Genomic DNA, 18,069 nt, shown 5'->3' with positions numbered 1-18,069 from the left:
GCCCAGTGATCTCTGACGCAACCCCGGTCCAGAGCCCTAGAGAGCCCCAGTGTTTTATCATGGATCCCAGGCAGACTACAGGATAGTAGCAGTCCACTGACGCCACAATCACCAGCATATGATGCTGAGTCCAGGCGTTTAGCACGTTGGACCATGAATGTGCACGGGCAGGGAGCTATGGATAGAGATTTCTACTCGCTGGCAACGAAGACGGTGTGGTCCCTCAGGTAACCCATCGTTGACTAGAAGAGGAGGAGGGAAGAACATGAGAGAAGAGGAGGAGGAGGAGGAGGAGGAGGAGGGGAAAAAAGTGTCTGGCTCGTAAAAACAAGGAAACAATCACCGTGGTTTTGTTCCGAGTCCCAGAAGTGCAGTGTGCGCAGGCAGCAACACACACACCAAAGCCCATCCAGTAGCTAACAGCTCTGTGCTCTCGGTGAGGAACTACAAGGAAGGGCATGTTTCCCTCACACTATAAACCCACTCCAAACCACACTCCTCGTCAGGCTTGCGGCCAGTGACATAAGCATGTGGTAACATTAAAAAAGCCCTGAATGGCGTTCCGACGTTCTCCTGTTTCAATTATCATTAAGGGGACCATCTGGTAACCCCATCAGGTCGGGTTCTGGAGGTATCAGCAGCCCTCATTTACATTTCGAGCTGTTAACACGTAGGTTTTGGCCGCAGGGACGAGTGTTGGACGTGTTGAGTGAGGGACATTTATGTGCCAGTGGCAGCCTGACAAAGAAGGCCATGCCCAAGGAATCCATCGCCATTCTGAATCCATCTGCGATCGGCTGGTTGGCCTGGCACTGGTGCACCAACCCACCCTGGTTCTGTGGTCGTAGCACCAGCCACTGCTTAGGTCTTGACAGATGAGATCAGGGGAGTAGGTAGACCACACTATTACTTTGCCCTCAGCTCACTCGCTGGGCTGCGGCTAGAACATGGCCTCCTCTCAGTAGGCCGTATAAGCCCCGTTATTAGCTCGGTAGCCAATGGGACGGTGTGCCTGGCGGTAAGGGTGGGGTTGGGGAGCCGTGTCTCCTCGGTGACAGGACATTACCTCACACGTCAGGCGCTTACCAGCATTCCGCTAAATAATGGCGGTTTGAACCTCGCACAGGACTCGACCCGCAAATGTCTCACAGATGCTTGCCTCTTCCGCCCTGATGGAGCTCTTATTTATGCTAACTTTCACAAAACAAAGCGGGGCTGAATGAAAAAAGAGAAGAAAAAGAAGCCAAGCAGCTGTTTACTGGATGTGTTTCGATGAAATAAATAAACACATTTGGGAGCCGTGGCCAAATAAGAAACATCCGCTCCCCAAATGTGCCGTAATGTGTGTTGAATCCAGTGTACTTAGGGAGGGGCAGCCGGACGTAGAGGAAGCCGGCGGTAGTCAGCGAGGGCGGACAAGCTCCAACAAACGCCGTGTTCCAAAGCTGCACTTTTCACAACCAATCCTGAGAGGCCAAACAGGGTCACCCCTCGCCCTGAATAGGCCTTTCATAAGCTACGCAGTACACAGGAGCAGAATGTGGACCATTCTGTTGAGAAGCAACACAGATGTTTATGGCTTGATTAGATGTCATTCATATTTATGAATGAAAATATTTGCAGAGAAGTGTATACAAGCATGGGCTAATTTCAACTCATGAACTGAGTCCCAGAGATGCTGCATGTACTCTCCTCTGCAGGATGGCCATGAGGTTAGAGAGAGAGGAACTGTGAGATCACACTGCAGCCAGTTAACATATTGTGAGTGGGCTGCTCTTGGGTGGCTGAGGTTACTGTTGGGTTTGGGGTTACGCTTGGGGCCTCTCCCTCTTTCTCTCTTCCAGCTCGCCTGACTGTGTGTTTATAGCTATAGACCTAGGGTTGGGGTTAGGGCCCTCTCTCTTCCATCTTGACTGTGTGTGTGTTTGAGGTTAGCGTTGGGTTCGGTGTTATGGTCTGGGGCCTCTCTCTTCTCTCAGCCTGGCTGTGTGTGACTGGTTGTAGAGGTTAGTGTTATGGTCTGGGGCCTCTCTCTTCTCTCAGCCTGGCTGTGTGTGACTGGTTGTAGAGATTGGTGATATGGTCAGGGGCCTCTCTCGTCTCTCAGCCTGGCTGTGTGTGACTGGTTGTAGAGGTTGGTGTTATGGTCAGGGGCCTCTCTCTTCTCCCAGCCTGGCTGTGTGTGACTGGTTGTAGAGGTTGGTGTTATGGTCAGGGGCCTCTCTCTTCTCTCAGCCTGGCTGTGTGTGACTGGTTGTAGAGGTTGGTGTTATGGTCAGGGGCCTCTCTCTTCTCTCAGCCTGGCTGTGTGTGACTGGTTGTAGAGGTTGGTGTTATGGTCAGGGGCCTCTCTCTTCTCTCAGCCTGGCTGTGTGTGACTGGTTGTAGAGGTTGGTGTTATGGTCAGGGGCCTCTCTCTTCTCTCAGCCTGGCTGTGTGTGACTGGTTGTAGAGGTTGGTGTTATGGTCAGGGGCCTCTCTCTTCTCCCAGCCTGGCTGTGTGTGACTGGTTGTAGAGGTTGGTGTTATGGTCAGGGGCCTCTCTCTTCTCCCAGCCTGGCTGTGGCTAAGGCTTCCCTCTGCAGAGGTGATCTAACTTCTACCACTGGCATCCAATCTGAACCGCAGCGGGAAACGCCACAGTGGAGGCAAATTAAGCAATTTAGACCATCATTATGTCTCTGGCTCTGTGGTTTTTTTACCCTCTCCCTCCTCCTTCTCTGTACATCTTTCATTTGGTGGGGATCATTGTGAGAAACGGTGCTAATAGGCAGTCTGTCCTATTTGCTACATTTGAGCGAAAACCTGCTCCATGCTCTCTGTCTCTGTCTCTCTCTGTCTCTCTGTCTCTCTCCGTCTCTCCGTCTCTCTGTCTCTCTGTCTCTCTCTGTCTCTCTCTGTCTCTCTGTCTCTCTCTGTCTCTCTCTGTCTCTCTCTCTCTGTCTCCCTCTGTCTCCCTCTGTCTCTCTCTGTCTCTCTCTGTCTCTCTCTGTCTCCCTCTGTCTCCCTCTGTCTCTCTCTGTCTCTCTGTCTCTCTCCGTCTCTCCGTCTCTCCGTCTCTCCGTCTCTCTGTCTCTCTGTCTCTCTCTGTATCTCTCTGTTTCTCTCTGTCTCTCTGTCTCTCCGTGTGTCTCTGTCTTTCTGTCTCTCTGTGTCTCTCTCTCTCTCTCTGTCTCTCTCTGTCTCTCTCTGTCTCTCTGTCTCTCTCTGTCTCTCTGTCTCTCTCTGTCTCTCTCTGTCTCCCTCTGTCTCTCTCTGTCTCCCTCTGTCTCCCTCTGTCTCTCTCTGTCTCTCTGTCTCTCTCTGTCTCTCTCTCTCTCCTCTCTCTCTCTCTCTCTCTCTCTCTCTCTCTCTCTCTCTCTCTCTCTCTCTCTCTCTGTCTCTCTCTGTCTCTCTGTCTCTCTGTCTCTCTCTGTCTCTCTCTGTCTCTCTCTGTCTCTCTGTGTCTCTCTGTCTCTCTCTGTCTCTCTGTCTCTCTCTTTCTCTCTCCATCTCTCTGTCTCTCTGTCTCTATCTGTGTCGCTGTCTCTCTCTCTGTCTCTCTCTCTCTGTCTCTCTGTCTCTCTGTCTCTCTCTGTCTCTCTGTCTCTCTCTCTGTCTCTCTCTGTCTCTCTGTCTCTCTCTGTCTCTCTCTGTCTCTCTCTGTCTCTCTCTCTGTCTCTCTCTGTCTCTCTGTGTCTCTGTCTCTGTCTCTGTCTCTTTCTTTCTCTCTCACTTTCCCTCTCTCTACCACCCTGAATGATTGCCCTGGCTGCAAGAGTCTTCAAATGGAGCCTTCTCACGTAGCTTGCTAAAGCGTGTGGGTCAGGGCAGCCAACATGCATCCTGGGATCTGTCTGGTGTAGGCTGATATGACTATAGGGCCAAAGGGGATGTAGGGCTCTCTGCTTCAGCCAGACTGGGTGAACCCCTCCATGGAGGAGACACACAGGAGAATGGCCTCAATGCCAAACCCCCCACCCTCTCTCTCGCTCGCTCTCTCTCTCTCTCTCTCAATTCAATTCAATTCAAGGGCTTTATTGGCATGGGAAACATATGTTAACATTGTCAAAGCAAGGGAAGTAGATAATAAACAAAAGTGAAATAAACAATAAAAATGAACAGTAAACATTACACTCACAGAATTTCTAAAAGAATAAAGACATTTCAAATGTCATATTATGTCTATATACAGTGTTGTAATGATGTGCAAATAGTGAAAGTACAAAAGGGAAAACAAATAAACATAAACATGGATTGTATTTACAATGGTGTTTGTTCTTCACCCTTTTCTTGTGGCAACAGGTCACAAATATTGCTGCTGTGAGGGCACACCGTAGTATTTCAACCAGTAGATATGGGAATTTATCAAAACTGGGTTTGTTTTCTAATTCTTTGTGGATCTGTGTAATCTGAGGGAAATATGTGTTTCTAATATGGTCATACATTGGACAGGAGGTTAGGATGTGCAGCTCAGTTTCCACCTCATTTTGTGGGAAGTGAGCACATAGCCGGTCTTCTCTTGAGAGCCAGGTCTGCCTACGGTGGCCTTTCTCAATGGCAAAGCTATGCTCACTGAGTCTGTACGTAGTCAAAGCTTTCCTTAAGTTTGGGTCAGTCAGAGTGGTCAGGTATTCTGCCGCTGTGTACTCTCTGTTTATGGCCAAATAGCATTCTAGTTTGCTCGTTTTTTGTTAATTCTTTCCTAAGTAATTATCCTTTTGTTTTCTCATGATTCAGGTGGGTCTAATTGTGTCTCTCTCTCTCACACCCACAATGAGACTGCTCTCCTAGCTGCCTGTCTGCTCTCAGCCCTCCTTCCCTCCTTTTACCTTAAGTGGTGATTTAAAAACAAAAGCGTGTTTCTGCAGACCTGCTCGTAAGCAGACAGCTGGTCTGAATGAAGGAACGATGGAGGGGTAGAGGGGGGGAAACACAACAGTACAGGTCTTAGAGCTCCTTCCTCGCTGTTGCTGCTGTGTTGTTCAGGGAAGCATAGGCTTTAGGTGTTTTACTTGTAACTTCCAAACACCCAGTTTGAGCTGCGCAGAGGCTGAAGGGACGCAGGGGGTGGAATGGAGGGGATGAGAGGGGGGTGCACTATTGGTGTTTGAGGATGAGAAACGGGTGCCGTCTCTCCCTCCCTCCTTCTGTTTACCCTCCCCCTTGATGTGAGAGTAGAAGGGGTCTGCGGCCACATGGCCTTGTCTTTAGGCTGCTACAAGTGTGAGGAAACCGCAGAGGGCTGACAACACTACTCTCACCTCTTTTATAGGGACTTTTTTATTTTCTCTCTCTCTCTTTCTCTCTCACTCGCTCTTTCTCTCTCTCTCTCTCTCTCTCTCTCTCTCTCTCTCTCTCTCTCTCTCTCTCTCTCTCTCTCTCTCTCTCTCTCTCGCCCTCTCTCACTCTTTCTCTCTCTCTCTCTCTCTTTCTCTTTCTCTCATCCTCTCTCCCTTTCTCTCTCTCTTCTTTCTCTCTCTCTTTCTCTCATCCTCGCTCTCTCTCTCTCCCTCTCTCTCTCTCTCTCTCTCTCTCTCTCTCTCTCTCTCTCTCTCTCTCTCTCTCTCTCTCTCTCTCTCTCTCTCTCTCTCTCTCCCTCTCTCTCTCTTTCTCTCATCCTCTCTCTTGCAACACAGAGACCTAAAATAGTCTCTGGGACTGTCTTTTGTCAACATCTCGTGCGATAATGTTGTAGCAATTTAGTTGATCGGCGCGGCAGAGGACTTTTTTACTGCCATAACAAAGTGAACAAAAAAGGCTCTAAGTTTAGACTCAAGTGTTGTTTCTTCTTTCTCCTTTCCCTTTTCCGACGTACTCTCTCAAGCTGCGGTCTCCGACGATTTATTGTCCAGCATTTGTTTTATTGGTTTATTTTTCCCTGTGTGTTGCTTATGTTAGAGGCCTTGTTGGCTGCTCTGTTGTGGTTCGCTCTGTGATGCAAGGCCCCTGCTATGTGGTCCTCTGTGGGCTCCTGCTTTACACCCCCATCACACCCCCACCCCAACCTTACACACACATATGTATACACACACACAAACACACAAACACACACACAGGGTCAGTCCTTGGGGGAGGTTGGGGGTTGTATTTACAACCTCCTAATGACCAAATCAAATGAATGACCAATCTTACTTGGACTAGTCTGACTCTTGCCATTGTACAGGAGGAGGCTGGGGAGTAACAGAACTTTGGAGGCTGATGAACCCTCCTGCCGGCATTGCTCTTTATAGGTGTTTGCTAGAGGGCAAGCTTGACGTGCAATTACAGTGTGCTACCTCTGTCTGTCGAAAACTGTGGGGTGTTATAAAAACACAGAGGAGGGTGGGGGACTTCGACTCAGTGCTACCTGTGTTTACATAAATAAGTCATTGGTTGGCTGTCACCTGTGCAATATTCACTCGCCGCTCCAGTCTGTAGCAGGGTGAGGAGCCATAGCAACTCTCAACACAAGACATCAGCAGTGCCCCAGTGCATTGAGAGGGAAGCACCATGAAGAATATCACCAAACAACAACAGAAACGATCAGGTAGCTAGGTCTTCGTCACCTCAGCTCCCTCCTCTGCCTATCCATAACTGTCACCTCGGCAGATCCAGGAGACAGATAGATTACTCCAAGAGCTTCTGGGTAGTTTCCACCACTGCGTCTGGTTCGTCTAGCTCTGTGTGGACGTCTCTGGTTACAGGTGTCTGATTTCACTGGCATCAGGCAATGGGCGAAACTGTGTGTCCTTGTGCCTGTGTCTGTACACTCTACCCCCAGGTAGGCAGGTAGCCTGGCGGGTAGGAGCGTTGGGCCAGTAACCAAAAGGTTGCTGGATCGAATCCTGAGATGACAAAGTAAAAATCTGTCATTCTGCCCCAGTAAACCCACTGGTCCCTGGGTGCCGATGTCGATTAAGGCAGCAGCCGCACCTCTCTTCTTCAGAGGGGTTGGGTTAAATGCAGAAGACACATTTCAGTGGGATGCATTCAGTTGTACAACTAACTAATGTAGGTATGCCTACCTTGGCTCCTGAGTGGCACAGCGGTCTAAGGCACTGCATCTCAGTGCAAGAGGTTGCCACTCCAGTCCCTGGTTCGATTCCAGGCTGTATCACATCCAGACGTGATTGGGAGTCCCGTAGGGCGGTGCACAATTGGCCCAGCGTCACCCAGGTTTGGCTGGGGTAGGCGTAATTTGTTCTTAACTGATTTGCCTAGTTAAATAAAGGTTAAAAATAATAATAATTAAATACCCCTTTCACATTGCTATCGCTAACATGGTTCTCCAGCTTCTTCTTGTCACAGCTCTCTCCTGTGAAGAGAGACAGCAAACAACACAAACAGCCTTCCATCTATGCCTGTCTCTAACTAAGCAGCCCACATACAGAGGATGAAGTAGAGCTGTCAGATAGAGGCATGGAAGTGTTTAGTCCTTATGAGTTGACATCTGGCTCTCTGGTTCTGAGTCTGAAAAACATTAAAGATAGAAGAGTTAGAGGTGGGATAGAGAGAGAAAGAGAGTGGAGAGATGGAGGGATTGGGGAGAGAGAACAAACGAGTGGTGGAGTGAATGATGAAAAGGAGTAATGGAGAGTAAGATATTTAGAGAGAAAGAAAGAGAGAGGAACTGAAGCACCCTCTCCCCAGACGGCCTGTTTTGTCACGGCGTTAACTTGCTTAGCGTGTCACACTGCCCCTCCATGTGTGCCGTATCAACTTGTTTTCCCTAGCAACTTCCTCACACTATTACGTAACTCCAGGAATGACCCTGTTGGCAGGGCTTTGAACACATCTCAATCTTCAAGGCAACAAAATAACAAAATAATCAGAAAAATACACCTTCTAATGATGCCAATTCACATTGATTTGGTTCATAATCTGAAATCTTGTTTCAGAAAAAGAAGCAAAGATTATCTGACATTATCAGAAACATTTTGTTTCCACAAAATGTGTGCAAATTCTATGTACAAATGTTGCAACAATATTTGGTGTTACTACGAATCTTAATTTCTCTCTCTGTCTCTCTGTCTCTCTGTCTCTCTGTCTCTCTGTCTCTCTCTGTCTCTGTCTCTGTCTCTCTCTGTCTCTCTGTCTCGCTCTGTCTCTCCCTGTCTCTCTCTGTCTCTCTGTCTCTCTCTGTCTCTCTGTCTCTCTGTCTCTCTGTCTCTCTCTGTCTCTCTCTGTCTCTCTCTGTCTCTCTGTCTCTCTGTCTCTCTGTGTCTCTCTGTCTCTCTGTCTCTCCCTGTCTCCCTGTCTCTCCCTGTCTCCCTGTCTCTCTGTCTCTGTCTCTCTCTGTCTCTCTGTCTCTCTCTGTCTCTGTCTCTCTCTGTCTCTATGTCTCTCTGTATCTCTCTGTCTCTCTCTGTCTCTGTCTCTCTCTGTCTCTCTGTCTCTCTCTGTCTCTCTGTCTCTCTCTGTCTCTCTGTCTCTCTGTATCTCTCTGTCTCTCTCTGTCTCTCTGTCTCTCGGTCTCTCTCTGTCTCTCTCTGTCTCTCTGTCTCTCTCTTTCTCTCTGTCTCTCTGTCTCTCTCTGTCTCTCTGTCTCTCTCTGTCTCTCTGTCTCTCTGTCTCTCTGTCTCTCGCTTTCTCTCTGTCTCTCTGTCTCTCTCTCTGTCTCTGTCTCTCTGTGTCTCTGTCTCTCTCTGTCTCTCTGTCTCTCTGTGTCTCTCTGTCTCTCTCTGTCTCTGTCTCTCTGTCTCTCTGTCTCTCTCTTTCTCTCTGTCTCTCTCTGTCTCTGTCTCTCTGTGTGTGTTATCAGACATGCCAGTCCAAGGTGTTTGACCTGTCTGATGGGGTTTCCCAGTACGCCTGGTTCCCCTGCAGAGAGGCCCAGCAGTCCTCCTGGTACCCCCAGTACTGGCTCAAGGTAGGTCACAGGCCATAGGTTAGAGGTCAGGAGTCATGGGATATGGGTGGGCAAAGGCTAAAGTTACATAAACATATCTCCAGTTAGTAATATCCCCGATATGAATGTGCTGAGAGTTTAGGGCACTAAATGTGAGTGTTCCCTTCTCACCCAGGCCTACTTCTCCCACCCCATGGTGGCTGCTGCTGTGATAATCCACCTAGCTGCAGATGGTACGGGCTACATCGACCAGACACAGTGCAACATCACCGTTCAACTGGTGGACACCAAGGAGGTCATCCACAGCTTAGGTCTGTAGATACAACCTATGGAACTGTGGAAGTGTGGAAAGATCTCTTAAAATCCCATATGAGCTATTTCTCTAACTTCCCACATCCCTCTTTGTCCCTCCTTTCTCTGTCTCTCTCCTTACCCACATCCCTCTCCCTGTTCCCTCCTTCTAGGTGATTGGCGTCTGACCTGCAGGACCAACCCCCTGGTAATCCCAGTGAGCCATGACCTGAGCGTGGCCTTCTACCGCACCAAGGCCATCCTGGTCCAGTTCCGCTCCCACCTGGTGGCCATCTCTGGCGTGGGCCTGCGTTCCTTCCAGTTCTTTGACCCAATCACCATTAGCGGGTGCCAGAGCAACGAGATCTACAACCCCATGGGTCAAAGGTGAGGAGGGAGCTCGGGAGCGCAAGGGTAGATACACAAAAGGTCACTGTTATGCATGTAGAAGTAAACGTGTAGAGACATTTTTAAAATGAGCATGTGTATAACTGGGCATACGCTCGCTTGCATGCGCGAACACACACACACACACACACATGGGTGCACACACACACAGGCCTCAGAATTGGTCAGGGGGCTGTCATGAGAAATAGGGCCATTTGTGGCTTTTGTTGTTTGTCAGTGAAGCAAAGGAGGAAAGCTAATTGGATGAGGAGGATTCTGCTCTCGATAAGACGTTGTTTGATGCCACAAACAAAGAGAAGTTGCCCTCCTCAGACTTGTCTTTGGCTCTGTGACCCATTCCACTGAGCTGTCAAACTCAACAACTCACTTGGTGTTACTCAGCTGAGGTGTGTGGTGACAATTCTTCGGTTTCCTATAGAGCAGAGATGGGCAGCTGGCAGCCCCCTTTTGTAGGCCTGTGGATGAATTCACAAGGAGCAAACACAAGGTGCAATCTTAAAAATGTGGTTGTGCATCAGCAGTTTTTCTCTTATGTCATCATTGACAGTCACTCAATTAGCCCAGGTTAGCTATATTTTTTAGATTGGTAAGTTAGTCTAGCCAGCTATCTAAACCTGTATTATTTAAACCTGTAGTAATCAGGGTCAAATTACTGACACTGCGGGCCCTCATGATAAATTCAGATTTTTTTGTGGCCCCCACTCCATCAAAGTTGTCCATCCCTGCTATAGAAGATTTAAGTACTAAGTTCTGATGTAGTAGATTTACTTAGCAAACATTGTGGATGCTCTGTAGGCTATGCAAGCTCCAAAACCAACTAGCATGCCAGACCTGGAGCTCATTACATTTTCATAAGAAAGAAATCCTCCCTTGTCCATACAGTTTTGAATTAATAGTTTATTAACACCATTGTAATAGATTACATGCGAGAAACAAAATCAATCAACTATATCTCCCTTGCGAAACACATTTGATCTCAATGAGACAAAACCTGGGATGAATAAAGGGTCAAACCACTCTAAAAATGCACTAGTGCACTTTTCATGCCCTTCTGTTGGAGCGGTTGCGCTAAAGCTGGGTGCATCCCAAATTGCACACTATTCCCTACTTAGTGCACTATGGGCCAAGGTCAAAAGTAGTGCACTATATAGGGAATAGGGTGGCATTTGGGATGCAGCCATGGATTTGACTGTTTCAGTAGCAGAGCTCTGGTGGAAGGCTGGCGGTGGGAGTTTCTATGCCGACCCAGAGGAACAACGCATTCATTATTAATTAGTAATTGCCTACTATTACAGCTCCTTGTATTGACATATTTGGGGTTTGTTGTGCTCAGCGGCAGCCATATCCAAAGTGTAAATATGATCTATTTGGCGGCTCCTTGCTTCAACAGCTCCCGCCTGAGCCTCTAGAAGGGATTTAGTACAGGGAGTCTTTAGCTTGAGCATTTCTCCTCCTCTTACTCCTCATACTCCCTTACCTTCATTTGTCCTCCTCGTCATCCTATTCCCTATGCTCCTCTCTTCTCCTCCCTCTCCATCCTTTTCCCTTCATTCCTCTCCTTCCATCTCTCTTCGCTCACTGCCTTCTCCCTCTTCTCCTCTGCTTCCTCTTCCCTCTCCTCTTCTCCCCTCTCCTCCTACTCGCTCTACTTATCCCCCTCTCTTTGCTCTCTTCCCCCCTTTCCTCCTCTCTCTCTCCAGCCAAACAGCTGTAATAATTCTACCTCTACAAAACACAAAGTCCCTTATTCCCTAAGTTGTTAACAACACAAGCTATTAACGTGTCCCGGTTTTATGTTCCACACTTGTTTTTTTCCCTTCTCTCTCTTTCTTCCCTTCGTCATCCCTTCTTTCAAATATGAAGATTTGAGGGGTAATGGCAGATTATTGGACTGTAAGTGTGGAGGCTCTAGAGTCTTTCTCTACATTTGTCCTCGTCTCCAGTGAAGGTTCAGATTTTGAGTGATGGGACACTCGTCATAGCCCCTTCTAGTAGTCTTCAGACTATTGATCATTTTTCAAGTGTTTAAAAAATGATCCAGGAGACAGGAGCTGAAACCACACCTATATCTTAATACATACCTTATGGTTCATGTAATGTAAAGAGGCATGAAAACAACTCAGTGTTAAGCTGTCTATAAAGCCTGTTTCTTTCCACCTACTTAGCTAAGGATCCTAAAATGTAAACACGAGCTCAAGCAGGGAGTTTGGTTTTGTTGTGAGTATCGGTTTGTGTTTGCTCTGCCTTCTCTCTATACGTTTACAGGTTCATGTTAGGATTTCGGAGTATGTTGTTGAGGTGGAAGGAGAGAGAAAGAGGGGAAGAGAGGGAGAAAAGCACTACATTTACATTTTAGCAGATGCTCTTATCCAGGACGACTTACAGGAGCAATAAGGGTTAAGTGCCTTGCTCAAGGGCACATCAGCATATTATTTTTTACTGGCCCAACACTTAACCTGTAAATTACCTGCCGCCCTCTAGAGAGATCAGGTTTGCAGAGATATATGATGCAGAGAAATATAGAGAGACCAAAACATTTTGAGAGAGAGAGAGAGAGAGAGAGAGAGAGAGAGAGAGAGAGAGAGAGAGAGAGAGAGAGAGAGAGAGAGAGAGAGAGAGAGAGAGAGAGAGAGAGAGAGAGAGAGAGAGAGAGAGAGAGAGAGAGAGAGAGAGAGAGAGAGAGAGAGAGAGAGAGAGAGGCACCCTATTCCCTACATAGAACAGTACTGGTCAACATTAGTGTGCTGTATAGGGAATACAGCAGGCAAACTGTTGTTAAAGACAGCCCTCAGGGTCCCAGCATTCCTTAGAACATTAAAGTCCTCTGACTGCTACCAACATAGTGCTTGGCCAGACTCTCTCATTGTTGTCTGCTCACAATATCCCACTTCTCTTAATTCATTAACAACAATCCCACGTGTGTGTGTGTGTGTGTGTGTGTGTGTGTGTGTGTGTGTGTGTGTGTGTGTGTGTGCGTGTGTGCGTGCGTGTGTGTGTGTGTGTGTGTGTGTGTGTGTGTGTGTGTGTGTGTGTGTGTGTGTGTGTGTGTGTGTGTGTGTGTGTGTGTGTGTGTGTGTGTGCGTGCGTGCGTGTGCGTGTGCGTGTGTGTGTGTGTGTAAACAGACACAGAGAGTCACACAATCTTTATGCACAGACTGAAAAGCATGCCTACTAATTCGCTCTGACCATATGTGAAGCATTTCTAGATGGATTAATTCAGCTTTTTTTTCACAATTTGTGTGTTTGTGTCTTGTGGGCTTTCAAATACTGATACACAGCTACAAGGAATGTATCTATCTAGCCTACCCAGGGCTACAGTACACCTTGTTGATAACTAGTATCTACTCCACCAAACCTCAACCCAGTCTGAGTGGAGCAGCTATCCCCAGAGAATCTTACAGCAGCCCTATACTGTAGTGTGCTGACTAAAGACATTCACTTATCCATTTGTGTTGCTGGTTCTGGTAGCTTCAATCTGTTTAACAAAGTGTATCTCATGTAAAGAGGAGATATAGCACATTCTATAGATAGCTGAGTGTTCTCCATGCTATAATGAAAACATACTGTACTGGATGACGTCAGGGATGATGTTCTGTGGGCACTGATTCATTAATTGCGTCCCAAATGGAACCCTAATCCCTATATAGAGCCCTATGGCTACCCTTTGGGCCCTGGTCAAATATAGTGCACTATATAGGGAATAGGGTGCCAATTGGGGCGCTCACATGGTTCCACTTCTAGGGCAGCCAGGCGAATGCAGTATGGCAGTGTGTGTTTTGAGACAGTGTTGTTGATACAGTGTGGTTGTGTGTGTGTTCAGACAGTGTGGTTGTGTTGAGACAGTGTTGTTGTGGGTGTGTTGAGACAGTGTGGTTGTGTGTGTGTTCAGACAGTGTGGTTGTTTTGAGACAGTGTTGTTGTGGTTGTGGGTGTGTTGAGACAGTGTGGTTGTGTGTTGAGACTGTGTGGTTGTGTTGAGACTGTGTGGTTGTCGTTGTGTTGAGACAGTGTGGTTGTGTTGAGACAGTGTAGTTGTGTGAGTTGAGATAGTGGTTTTTGTGTTGAGACAGTGTGGCTGTGTGTGTGTTCAGACAGTGTGGTTGTGTTGAGACAGTGTTGTTGTGGTTTTGGGTGTGTTGAGACAGTGTGGTTGTGTGTTGAGACTGTGTGGTTGTGTTGAGACTGTGTGGTTGTCGTTGTGTTGAGACAGTGTGGTTGTGTTGAGACAGTGTAGTTGTGTGAGTTGAGATAGTGGTTTTTGTGTTGAGACAGTGTGGCTGTGTGTGGGTTCAGACAGTGTGGTTGTGTTCAGACAGTGTTGTTGTGGTTGTGGGTGTGTTGAGACAGTGTTGTTATGGTTGTGTGTGTGTTGAGACTGTTGTTGTGGTTGTGTGTTGATATTGTGTGTTTGTGTTGAGACAGTGTGGTTGTATTGAGACAATGTGGTTGTGTGTGTTGAGACAGTGTGGTTGTGTTGAGACAGTGTGGTTGTGTGTGTTGAGACAGTGTTGTTGTGTTGAGACAGTGTGGTTGTGTTGAGACAGTGTGGTTGTGTTGAGACAGTGTGGTTGTGTGTGTTGAGACAGTGTAGTTGTGTTGAGACAAAGTGGTTGTGTGTTGAGACAGTGTGGTTGTGTTGAGACCGTGTGGTTGTGTGTTGAGACAATGTGGTTGTGTGTTGAGACAATGTGGTTGTGTGTTGAGACAGTGTGGTTGTTGAGAAAGTGTGGTTGCATTGAGACAGTGTGGTTGTGTGTGTGTGTTTAGACAGAGTGGTTGTGTTGAGACAGTGTGATTGTTTTGATACAGTGAGGTTGTGGTTGTGTTGAGCCTGTAGTTGTGTGTGTGTTGAGGCGTTGTGGTTGTGTGTGTGATGAGGCGTTGTGGTTGTGTGTGTGTTGAGACAGTGTGGTTGTGATTTTGTTGAGACAGTGTGGTTTTGTGTGTGTTGAGACAGTGTGGTTGTTGTTCTGTGTGTGTTGAGACAGTTTGGCTGTGTGGTTGTGGTTATGTTTAGACAGTGTGGTTGTGTTGAGACAGTGTGGTTGTTGTTCTGTGTGTGTTGAGACAGTTTGGCTGTGTGGTTGTGGTTATGTTTAGACAGTGTGGTTGTGTTGCGACAGTGTGGTTGTTGTTCTGTGTGTGTTGAGACAGTTTGGCTGTGTGGTTGTGGTTATGTTTAGACAGTGTGGTTGTTGTTCTGTGTGTGTTGAGACAGTTTGGCTGTGTGGTTGTGGTTATGTTTAGACAGTGTGGTTGTGTTGCGACAGTGTGGTTGTTGTTCTGTGTGTGTTGAGACAGTTTGGCTGTGTGGTTGTGGTTATGTTTAGACAGTGTGGTTGTGTTGAGACAGTGTGGTTGTTGTTCTGTGTGTGTTGAGACAGTTTGGCTGTGTGGTTGTGGTTATGTTTAGACAGTGTGGTTGTGTTGAAACTAGATGTCGACCGATTATGATTTTTTTTTAACGCCGATACCGATACCGATTATCGGAGGACCAAAACGAGCCGAAACCGATTAATCAGCCAATTTTTTTATATATATATATATTTGTAATAATGACAATTACAACAATACTGAATGAACATATATATTTTAACTTAATATAATACATCAATAAAATCAATTTAGTCTCAAATAAACAATTAAACATATTCAATTTGGTTTAAATAATGCAAAAACAAAGTGTTGGAGAAGAAAGTAAAAAAAATTAAAACGTTTAAGTTCCTTGCTCAGAACATATGAAATCTAGTTGTTCCTTTTAACATGAGTCTTCAATATTCCCAGTTAATCTAATCTCGGGAGTTGATAGGCTTGGAGTCATAAACAGCGCAATGCTTGAAGCACAGCGAAGAGCTGCTGGCAAATGCAGGAAAGTGCTGTTTGAATGAATGCTTATGAGCCTGCTGCTGCCTACCACCTCTCAGTCAGACTGCTCTATCAAATCATAGACTTAATTATAACATAATAACACACAGAAAAATGAGCCTTAGGTCATTAATATGGTCAAATCCGGAAACTATATTTTCGAAAACAAAACGTTTCAGTGAAATCCGGAACCGTTCCATATTTTATCTAACGGGTGGCATCCCTATGTCTAAATATTGCTGTTACATTGCACAACCTTCAATGTTATGTCATAATTATGTACAATTCTGGCAAATTAATTACGGTCTTTGTTAGGAAGAAATGGTCTTCACACACTTCACATCGAGCCAGGGGGCCCAAACTGCTGCATATACCCTGACTCTGCTTACACTGAACGCAAGAGAAGTGACACAATTTCCCCAGTTAAAACAAATTCATGTTAGCAGGGAATATTAACTAAGTATGCAGGTTTAAAATATATACTTGTGTATTGATTTGAAGAAAGGCATTGTTGTTTATGGTTAGGTACACATTGGTGCAACGACAGTGCTTTTTTCGTGAATGCTCTTGTTAAATCACATGATTCAATGATAAATTAACAGGCATCGCATTAATTATATGCAATGCAGGACAAGCTAGATAAACTAGTAATATCATCAACCATGTGTAGTTAACTAGTGATTGTGTTAAGATTGATTGTTTTTTATAAGATAAGTTTAATGCTAGCTAGCAACTGTCGTGTCTTTGGCTATGCCGGATTACGTGATATGACATGCTATTCTATAAAATAATTTATCTGTAAATAATATCACCTGATTGAGCTAATCATGTAAATGTAATTAACTAGAGAGTCGGGCACCACAAAATAATATTTATAGAGCTGTTATCTTCCGAATAAACTCTTAAAGACCTAGTAATATTTTACATCAATAGCAGTCAACGTTAATCCTCATCTTACTTTAGTCTCATCTGAAAGTTGTAAATTCTTGGTTATCTGCAAGAACCCTGGCTAACAATTTGAATCAGCAATACAAAATTGGGTTTAATTATTTATTTACTAAATACCGAACTAATCACACAGAATTCACATACACACAATTAATCATAACTTGATTACAAATTACGTCATAAAGGAAAACGTCCCTAGCGGGCAGAACAGATATGACAGCTTGTTACACAAAGGAAAAGGGGCTGGGTTGAGTGAAAGAGCGGGAGACTGAGGAACAAATGGACACACGTTGTGTGGTAGATGGAATACTCTGTCTGTTCCTGCTCCTTCCTAACCTGCGTTTGCAGCTGCGGTCGCTAACTCAACGGTTAGGAGGTATCACTTCTGTCGTGAATAAGATTTCAAAGTTCATACCATTCGCAACCAAAGCTCACGCTGATGTTGGCTTCGTTCTGTAGTTATTATCTGAACCATTTTGACATTCGTCCTCACATCCTCGGAACACGAAGTTCTATTGTCATCAAGGCTTTATATAGGAAGGGAGAGGAGGGCGTGTTTGAAAAGTGTTATAGCCCATGTCCCTTCACAGAGGCGGGCCACTGAGTGAGCAGCACTGACTTATGAAAACCCACATCTCACATTTTAGAAGCTAAAATCACATTTCATCCCGTCACAAATAATTTCATATTCAAACATTTAAATTGAACAACAATTCCATGTGAATCCGATAACTCTGATGTTTAGACTTCATACTGTAGAGTTTATGTCATCTTATCATTGATGAGAATGTCTCAGATGACAACCAAACTGACATCATATTCATTAAGTACCACCGCATATGTTCAATTGTTCGGATTACCAGAATATAGTTAATTTCCCCCCACCTACTGATGTTCCCAGAATCTCTGTTAACCAAGTTTTTTTTTTAAATGTAACCTCAGTAGGTTAGAGAGAGGGAAAAGGGGGCAAGAGGTATTTATGACTGTCATAAACCTATCCCCCAGGCCAACATCATGACACAACTTACCTTGGCTCCTTGCTGCACTCGCATAACAGGTACGCAGTCTCCGCGTGGAGTGCAATGTAATCGTCCATAATCGGTATCCAAAAATGCAGATTACCGATTGTTATGAAAACTTGAAATCTGCCCTAATTAATCGGCCATTCCGATTAATTGGTCGACCTCTAGTTGAAACAGTGTGGTTGTGTGTGTGTTGAGACCGTGTGGTTGTGGTTGTGTTGAGACAGTGTGGTTGTGGTTGTGTTGAGAAAGTGTGGTTGTGGTTTTGTTGAGACAGTGTGGTTGTGGTTGTGTTGAGACAGGGTGGTTGTGGTTGTGTTAAGACAGTGTGGTTGTGGTTGTGTTGAGACAATGTGGTTGTGTTGAGACAGTGTGGTTGTGTGTGTGTTGAGACAGTGTTGTTGTGTGTGAGTTGAGGCAGTGTGGTTGTGTTGAGACAGTGTAGTTGTGGTTGTGTGTTTGTTGAGACAGTGTGATTGTGTGTGTGTTGAGACAGTGTAGTTGTGTGTGAGTTGAGACAGTGTGGTTGTGTTGAGACAGTGTGGTTGTGTTGAGACAGTGTGGTTGTGGTTGAGACAGTGTGGTTGTGTTGAGATAGTGTGGTTGTGGTTGAGACAGTGTGGCTGTGGTTGAGACAGTGTGGTTGTGTTGAGACAGTGTGGTTGTGGTTGAGACAGTGTGGCTGTGGTTGAGACAGTGTGGCTGTGGTTGAGACAGTGTGGTTGT

General features: G+C 46.0%; 1 protein-coding gene across 2 annotated transcripts in view; it reads left to right on the top strand.

Annotated features, from left to right (window-relative positions):
- LOC118387539 (pappalysin-1-like) overlaps nucleotides 1-18,069 on the top strand; it is a 125,942-nt gene that overhangs the window by 64,369 nt on the left and 43,504 nt on the right. For both annotated transcript variants that reach the window (XM_052459845.1, XM_052459844.1), the window contains exons 12-14: nucleotides 8,723-8,830; nucleotides 8,985-9,120; nucleotides 9,274-9,487. In XM_052459845.1, coding sequence (XP_052315805.1) covers nucleotides 8,723-8,830; nucleotides 8,985-9,120; nucleotides 9,274-9,487 — 458 coding nt within the window. The remainder of the gene's footprint in view (nucleotides 1-8,722; nucleotides 8,831-8,984; nucleotides 9,121-9,273; nucleotides 9,488-18,069) is intronic.

This window comes from Oncorhynchus keta, chromosome 13, assembly GCF_023373465.1.
Source record: "Oncorhynchus keta strain PuntledgeMale-10-30-2019 chromosome 13, Oket_V2, whole genome shotgun sequence".
Taxonomy (NCBI): Eukaryota; Metazoa; Chordata; class Actinopteri; order Salmoniformes; family Salmonidae; genus Oncorhynchus; species Oncorhynchus keta.
This window is presented reverse-complemented; position numbering and strand designations above follow the sequence as displayed.